The sequence below is a fragment of the Anarrhichthys ocellatus genome, unplaced genomic scaffold, assembly GCF_004355925.1.
Source record: "Anarrhichthys ocellatus isolate YVR2014 unplaced genomic scaffold, GSC_Weel_1.0 scaffold11, whole genome shotgun sequence".
Lineage (NCBI taxonomy): Eukaryota > Metazoa > Chordata > Actinopteri > Perciformes > Anarhichadidae > Anarrhichthys > Anarrhichthys ocellatus.
Window position 1 is genome coordinate 7,987,474 of NW_022280041.1, and position 8,855 is coordinate 7,996,328.

Here is an 8,855-nt window from a genome sequence, read left to right on the forward strand (position 1 = left end):
TAGATGTGTAAATACAACAAAAGTTCAGATCTTCATCCTTAAGTAAAAAATAGGCTACGTCACGCACTATGGCTGTAACCATGTCTAATGCCATATAATTATACGTATGAATGACTGAGGAGTTATTTTTGCTGACACCCCCACTATGGTGTGTTATAAACCACTTATTAAAGTAGGGGGTTGAAATAAAGCACTACTGACAGTAATGTAAAACCAGCGAAAACATTGTTGCATATTTGAATAATCTTTATTTGTTTTATTATATACTTTGTGTTTTTACATAAAGAGACATTTCTTTTACACATATAGATTATATGGTTAATTTGTATCTGTATATATGTACACCTTAAATAAATCTTACATTAACACCAAGAAAATGAAAACATTTACAGTGCAAGAATGTTCGTCGGGAGGTCAACTTTCACGGTCGCTTACCCTGGTGAATCACAATCAATGCCAAGCTCACACGCTAAACCGGTTTGCCTTGTGATTTGTTTTTTTCCTTTCTCCCTTCATGGTCTCACATAAAAACACCGTGGGAACTTGTAGAAAGAAAAAAATATTTTTTTCGTCTTGATAGGAGGGGTTTTCGCAATGGAAGTGCACAGGATGCACATGTGAGCGTGGTGGTAGCAAATGATCTCTTGACCCGTTAAAGCAATCACATTTTGGGAGCTACGGGTCTTATCTTTCTTACTGAGAGTCAGACGAGATGGTACCTCTCTTAAGTCTGTACAGTACCGCAAGCAACCGGTTAGCTTAAATTAGCTTGGCCTGCACTTAACCCCATTTCAAACTAAAACTTGTGGTTTTTTACACTTCGTTTTTTGAATGGATTAAACAAACAAGATATATCGTTTTTGTACTAAGATAAGCTAAGCAGGTGCTGGTTCTAGCTTTGTGTTTACCCGAGTGAAATGAAAGTGGCGTCCCGTCTTCTTATTTAACTCTCGGCACAAAAGCAAAAAAATTGCATTTCCCAAAATGTCTAACTCTTCTTTTGAAGAGAAGGGGAAACTAATGGTGAGGTGTGATCATGTTAGTGTGTGAGGCGCTCTGAGGGAAGAGTTTAAAGGCAAATGTGTGCAGGAGAATTTCACGAAGTTGTCTTTTTAAATCTGGGTTCGGGAAATGTTCAAGGAGATATACTGTACGAGGGCACACGTAACAGTTTAACATATGAGTTTGGTTGATGCCGGGTTCATAGTTTTCTATTACATTTATCTTTGACAACAAATGTCAGAAAATATAGTGGCGGCATCACAAAGTCCGACTGTTGTTGAACTCTAGGAAGCAATAGGGCATTAAAACCCACGTTTTCTTACCTGAACCTGAACAGACATGTTTACAGTGTAAAATATGCTAATGAGATGTTGAGTAGTCTAAAAATAAATGCTTTTGAGTTGTCTTTTTGCTTAATAACACTATGGTACTTTAGGGCCTCCAGCATATCATTGACCTTTTCCATCCACTGTTACAAAAAAAAAGAAAATAAATATAATACACGTGTGAACCATTTTGTTCTTGCAAAAACAGAAATGTATATTTACAAAGCATAACCAATAAGTTCTTGGTGTTTCTTTCTGAATGGATGCATAAAAGTGAACATATATAGCTGGTCTAAGCTCAGCTGTACAGTCAGTGGGTAACCAGCCCAAATTCCTCACATGCATTTTTCCTCACACATTCAGAGAATCTATTTACCGTATTTTACAGTTACTACGCTGCTGTACAGAGGCTGTGTTGAGGTAAAGCGGGTGTTTTCTGGCCAGCTCTAACAGGATGGGGGCAGTTTTTGGGAGAAATGGTCGCCCACTTTTTTCTTGTGGGGTGTTGGGACCACGTCGGACAGGAAGGACAGCGAGGGACAGACGCGCATGGGTGGGGAGGGGGGGGATGTGTTGCAGTTCTCAACGACGACACACACCGTATATTGCTGTTAAATTTGTGATTTCCACATTCTATGTAGCTTAAGGAGAGATCGTGATTATGATTTCTATTTTCAGTATAAAACACACGTTTGGTGTTTTTTTTTCTTCTTTTTTTGCAGTTAGTTGCAAAATACTGGTGGTATAACCTCTATTCATAGATAAATATAGGGAATGGTCATTGTGTGATGACGTCAAATGCAGATTGCACACATGCACACGAAAGCACCTTTGATTAGAAAAGAAATTGCACAAGTTCGAGAGATATCATTGACCATACATGTCGACACTTTCTACATAGAGACTGAGCACTGGTTTGCATTAAGGAGTTATGAAACATGTCTGAAAAAGTATACATTTTGGTATACAACTTCTTAAATGTTGATTGGTATTATTCACCTCCGAGTGTCTATTTTTACATGCAGTTGACTCCTTGAAACTACTACCCCAGGAGTTTGACTAGCCGGTGAGTTGAGCCCAGTTCTACTGTGAACAAAGCACTACACATTGACTAACCTAAATCAACCATTACACTTAAACACTGTTAAGTTTTTTTTTCAAATGTATTATTTTGACATTGACTTCGTTACAGAACGTTAATGAGCCTAAAGTACTCATGCCTTTTTTTTTTTTTTTTTTCAACCAGTGAAAGATATTGAAGGCTAGCATATATTATGAGGCTAAACTTCAAATTAGGCCTTTTTTTTTGTTCTTGCCTTTGTCAGTCGGTGCGTGTGAAGCATGAAAAGTTCTGTACAATCAGAACGTGTGTTCAGCGGCAAAAAGAAAAAAAAAAAAAAAGGAGAAAATTGTCGAGATGGCTTAACTAATTCTGCTACAGTACATCTAATGCTACTTCTTATATTTCATGAAAATGAATAAAAAAACAAACAAAAAAAAGAATCCTCTGAAAAGACATTCAGTGGTGAAGAATGACATCCGGCAGGGGAGAGGGGAAGCTTAAACTCGTCATTCAGGCTGAGCGCATGATGAATCTGCAAATAAGAAATGACAACGGAGAAGTTTGTCTGCCCAGCAAGAGTGTTCCATCCCTTGTTGCTCGGGTGCAAAGCCCACAGGGGGAGTCTTTTCGCTCAATACCATCAGACGGGAAACGCATTTACCCCCCACACGGTCTGTAATTTCCTCATCCACAAACTCCTATTCACTCTTGGCGACGGCTTCTTAGTCTGTTGAAAAATGTGTGTTCAAATATGCTCACAATTTCAGCTCAGCCACCTCATTTAACATGAGGAGTTTTACACAGCGCATCTCTTGTTCTTCTCCCCAAAGTTCACAGGAGGTCATTCTCCTCAACCTACCAGGCGTGGTCTTGATTCCAGGTCATCTAAGTGACACTAAATGGCATGCATAATGCTTCTATATTTGGCTTGTACACCCATAACCCCCCCCCTCGCCTGCCAATTAAATAATAACAATAAATATAAATCCACTCAGGTTAGGCCTACGCTAAACCAGCCAAGCCAAAGTCTTGTGCCCTTGTTGGTTTATCCCCTCCCCACCACCCCTCGCTAGCCGAAAATATCGGTAGATTCCATATTATTCTCTTGTCCGGTCCTCCTCATTCTTCTTTTGTTCCTGGGGTAAAGGATCACAAGGGTCTGGTAAGAGAGATGGCAGACAAGAAGGATGGTCGTGTTGGTGGTGGTGGTGGTTGTGGTGGTGATGAGGGGGGAGGAAGTGGGTCCTCGAAACGTCCTCAGATGGACACGGGACAGGTGATGACCTTGTCCTCCAGCATGACGCTGACCACCAGGAAGACGAAATACAGCATGAACATGATGAAGCCGAGCAGCTTGCTCATGCGCCACTTGCAGGCGGCGATGGAGATTATGACGAAGAGGAGCATGATGAAGAGGAGCACGATGGCACAGAAGAGGCCGTTGGAGCTGACTTGCACCGGTTTCATGCCGTTGATGAAGGACCACATGAGCCAGGGGAACGGCAGTCTGCGAATACACACATGTCACAGTCATTTAGCAAAGACGCTTCATGTAATGCAACATTTTTTTTACACATTGTTTGGGATCAAACCAAGTTTAAATGATATCCTGACTAAAAAGGATGCCTTCTATATCAGAAGACGAGAATATGAAGCAAGTTTGTAATTCAACATGTTTTTTTCTTGTTTTCCTGTCAATATCAGGGATTTAGATAGAGCAAGAGCGTGCACAAGCTCAGATGGCGTACCCAACGGTAATGTCGAAGATGTTGGAGCCCACGGAGCTGGATACAGCCATATCCCCCAGTCCCTTGCGTGCCACAATGACACTGGTGATGAGGTCAGGGATGGAGGTTCCAGCTGCTAATATAGTCAGGCCCATAATCTCCTCTGTAATCCCAATGGTCTGTCCAACCTGGAAAAAAAAAAGAAGAAGAAAAAAGGAGACTAAGCTTTGGCATAAATAAAACCTAATCTTTTGTTCTACCTATTTTTAATGTCCTCGTGATGCTTGGGAAGCTCATGGAGGTGACAAGACTGTAGCTCTGACAATCTCTTTGTTTTGAATAAGACAGCTGTGATTATTAAGGAGTGGGTGGATTATAGAATATGTTTTCATTTTAAATGTCAAGGATGGGAACTGGAGAGAAAAGAGGACTGCATCTTGCCTTTGTTTTTTTTTTTGACAAGGATTATGCTTGTGTTCGGATTTTACAATGTTCTGGGACTGCTGTCGTGAATCACATGACACCCACTTCATTTTTGCAACGTCATTTCTGAGGGAGTGTGCAAGTCTTTGGTAACTGTGTACCTGGTGAGCCCACCACACCATTAGGTAGGAGAAGATTGCAATCCAGGTGATGGCACCCAGGAAGGTGACGGGGAAGAACCTCTTTGATGTCTGAAAGGCAAAAGAACAAAAAGAGCGAGAATAGTGAATTTAGCAGCAAATGCACAAATAAGGACTCCACACTTAGCCATCCAAAACAGACACCGTTCATGTGTGAAATGTTTTGCGAAGGAGAACTCTGTCTCACACACCGCCTTCCTGACGTCGGGCAGCGTTATCCACAGGGGGAGGACGATGGGTATGATTAAGAGGTAGGTGAGGCGCTTGCGGTTGGACTCGGGCCAGGACAGGCTCAGAGGCTGGTCATCCTCCTCTTCGTCCTCAGCCTGAAAGGAGACACCATAGACCAGAAAGAGGGAAAGGAGATATAGATGACAAAACAGAATGGGTAATACCACGTAAAACATTAAAATACCATAAATAAATACCATAATCACTTAGTGTTTAACTAATAATATCGGGTAAATATGAGGCAAATAGCACATTGAGTTGAGTCATGCTTTGTTCATTTTCCTAAAGGGATGTTGTGAAAAAGAAATCATTATGATCCAAGTGTCTTTTGTCTCATTGGGATACACCTCTCCATAGCAACTATCCAGAGAGGTAGGCAGCACTCTTGCAACACAAGCACTTCAAGAGGGAAAAGACAACACAGAGGTCTGCAGAAATTGACGGCCGGACCTGGAAGTGTGCGTGTGCTTTTGCTCTGCGGTGACCGAAAGACAGAGGAGTCTGATGACTGTGATTTGGGAGATTGCAGCGAGCCTGAAGGGCTCAGCCTCTCCAGTCATCAGGGCCTCATCACTGCTGATGCCGGCTGCACTGCAGACCCCCACCCCCGGGGTCTGATTGGACCTGCCACTGGAATGCCAAGTGAGCCAAAGACTGCCACCTCTCTGCAGATCAGCATCAAATAAGCTGTCACAGTCTGAAGATGACACACTGAAGCCCTGGCAATAAAGACAACTAAATCATCTTTTCATCCATAGCGGCTAAGCTTTTGTGCCTACCGCTGCAAAAGCAGACTCTCAAGTGAACATTCTGGTACTTAAAGAACTTTAACGGTACAACAACAAAGCTTTCTGAGAGCGGAAAACATGTCTTGGCTCCCTTTGTATCCAATTAAACAGGATGCAATGGAGCCGTGGGGAGCTGCAGAGAACAGGTCTACACATGCAGATCTGAGCAGAACACACTGATGACCCAGAACATACAACAGGGCAGATGTTGAGAACAGATGTTGCTCAGTAGATAATCATTTTCTCAAGACAATCATTTAAGTCTTAATCACATGAGCATGCCCAGAGAGTGAGGCAGAAATGTTTGAAGATGGCTACTGCACGAATCATGAATCATACGAAGCGTATCCTGCTGTGACAGCTACTGCTGTTGAGTATTGCCTGGTAACCTTGGTAATCAGAGCTGCCAAACAAAAGGCAGCGCTTGCATCACTTATGCTCAGCATTCTGATTTCTCCTCCTCTCCATATCCAGATGGCTGCATTGTTGTCTGTTAGAAGGCCTAAAACCTTCAGATCAATTCTGAACCAAACTCGGCTTTTCCCAGATGTAAAGATACGAGAGGTTTCCATCACGGCCACTACAGTGTTTGCAGGATTATAATAGCAAAAACAGCTACTTCATATCGCAGTTTGCCCTGCAGCTCTTTCATGGATATGTTGACTTCATGCAGGTGACTGTTTCTGGCTGACTCTGCACTCTGTGAGTCCGTCATTTGTGTATTTATACTTTACTTGCTTTCTCTGCTTAAGCACCCCACAGAGATGGGGCTCCCTTCTCTGAGTTGGCTCCCAAATGCCAGCCCCTTGGGGGCCTTTCCTGCCCCGTGGTGGCTCAGTTGGCAACACTGACAACTCTGAGCTTAAAGGCACTGACTTTTACCAGGCACCACAGAGCTGCGAGGGGGAGGCGTGACATTTGCTCTTTTTGTTTTTTCTTCCCCGGGGGAAGCGTGTGCGCCGGCACCTGGTGTGTTGCAACAAAGCTACAAGAGTTGAAACGGTCACAAAAAAGGAGTAAGCACATAAGCACAGCTGCAAAAAGGCTGCACGCTGATGCATTTGCATCACTTGCTTGATCAAACTTTTAGTATCGTGGAGTGCAGCCATCTATCTGAATTACTTTCGTCTTCTCTGACACCGGTCCTCTTTCTGAATAGGTTTATGGTAATCACGCAGCACAGGTGAAATCTGACAAAGCAAAATAAACCTCTAATTTGTTTTAGTAGCTCGACTGTCAAACGTCTTGCATTTTTCCCCACAGACGATTCATCTTTTTTGGAGGATAACAGCTGCTGCGGTGTGAATATCGGCATCTGCTATATGAATTTATTTATTTATTTTTGACACAGAGGCTCCATCTGGATATGAAATTCTCATATTATCTAGCAAAAAGGTAAAGCGAACAGATATTTAAATCTGATGCTACTTCCTCCCTGAAACCCATGATACACACATGATACACAATGTTTATTTTCTTTCCCCAAATCGTTTTAGTTGAGATAGAGGAAACATTGCAGTATATGATCATTTTCTGTCTTTTAATGACAATAAAGGAAATTGTTCTAGAAGTCTGCTGCTTGAATTTTGACCTTAACTATGCCCTCATTCCCCAATCTTGGGTGCCAAAGCATCCGGGAGGAATTGAATAACTGGCATGACGGAGCCTCTGGCAGCATGTGAAGGTATGAGCCGTTTCCAGCTACTCCCTGGTTTACACGGACAGCTGCGCTGTGGGACAGACCTCTCCAAATAGCAGCATGTGGGAAGCAAGAATGCCAATAAGCGCCCAGATCTCACAAATTCAGTGAATTGCCACCTGAAATATTCTATAATCATATATCAGGTTTTCTGCCTTCACCTCAAGAAGATAAGTTTTGAGGTGAATCTAAAATTCTTCGTTCTTACCCAGGCTCCATTTTTAGGCACAAATATTGTTAGCTTCAGGGGAGTGATGACAGTTTTATCTGCAAAGGCTATTATTAACCCAAGAGTGAGATATCAATCTGAGAACAACTTGGTGCAGGGGAATAGATCAATACGCACGTGGTCATGTTGCAAATCAGGGCTCATCTTAAGCAGTCTATTCTGAGAGCTTCCTATATGCTTCCACACCAGTCCGAATTTATAGACTACTGTATCTTGCCTTGGAGGACTGCTGTATGTCAGTGTGCTACAGTATCTATGTTTTAGGTGCAGAAAGAATTTTTACTTTTTTTGGAATCATTTAGTTTCTATAACTAGAGCTAAAGCTAATCTAAACTCCCTGCAGGCATTTCTATACCGTGTTTATGAGATGGGACCGGATGGAGAACCCGAAACATAATGTCTCCGGCCACGGCTGTTGCATAAAAATATTCGGAAAATGTGGTGTATAGCTGATATTGGAAAACAATTATTCTAGAGAAAGTTATTTACCTGAAGCCAAAATATTCAGCCCCCAAAACCAAGTTGAAAACCATACTTTTTGCTCATTTAATGGAAGCAGGATTCAGTCTGTCTTGGGGTTACTCTCGGTCAGTGAAACGATCGAGAATCCAGCAGGCTGACCGACACGCCCGTCTCCTCTGCGTGCCTCCCCTCTCAGTGGACGACTTTGAATAGCTGCCCTTTTACCCCAGGACCGTCTGCTGGCCTGGTGGGTCGCTGCGTCCCACCATCATCGCTCATGCCAGCACAACTGCTGCAGGTGCCATGAGGAGGCTCTTTGTGCCTGGCCGCACGTCAAAGACTGTGTGAGTGTGTGTGTGTGTCGAGGCATGCGTGCGAGTGTGTTCATTTCGAGCACCCAGCGGCAGCGAGCAGCAGGTGAGTGAGGAGTGTGATTACAGAACTCAGTGGGCCAAGGCGGGTCTTTGGCAGGTCTGGCTGACGATGGAGGGACTTGCCCAAGTGCATGCTGGGAAATTATCAGCAGTACTGACCTGTGCCATGGTCAATCCAACCTTTGCATCAATCACACTCAAGGTGGAACACAGACACAGATCAGAGGCATAAAACATCCGCAAATGTCTCTCCAACTTTGAAATCTGTCTCTCAGTTTTGCTGCCCTGTCATAGCATGATGTCATTAGTTTGATTTGGCTTATTGTTTTGG

At 43.0% G+C, this 8,855-nt stretch overlaps 1 protein-coding gene across 7 annotated transcripts in view; it reads right to left on the reverse strand.

Annotated features, from left to right (window-relative positions):
* Positions 1 to 228: 228 nt before the first annotated feature.
* LOC116385377 (sodium/potassium/calcium exchanger 2-like) overlaps positions 229 to 8,855 on the reverse strand; it is a 36,701-nt gene continuing 28,074 nt past the window's right edge. For all 7 annotated transcript variants that reach the window (XM_031850793.1, XM_031850796.1, XM_031850792.1 and 4 more), the window contains 4 exons: positions 4,933 to 5,067; positions 4,703 to 4,792; positions 4,140 to 4,306; positions 229 to 3,898 (listed from right to left, as the gene is read on the reverse strand). In XM_031850793.1, coding sequence (XP_031706653.1) covers positions 3,649 to 3,898; positions 4,140 to 4,306; positions 4,703 to 4,792; positions 4,933 to 5,067 — 642 coding nt within the window. In that variant the 3' untranslated portion in view covers positions 229 to 3,648. The remainder of the gene's footprint in view (positions 3,899 to 4,139; positions 4,307 to 4,702; positions 4,793 to 4,932; positions 5,068 to 8,855) is intronic.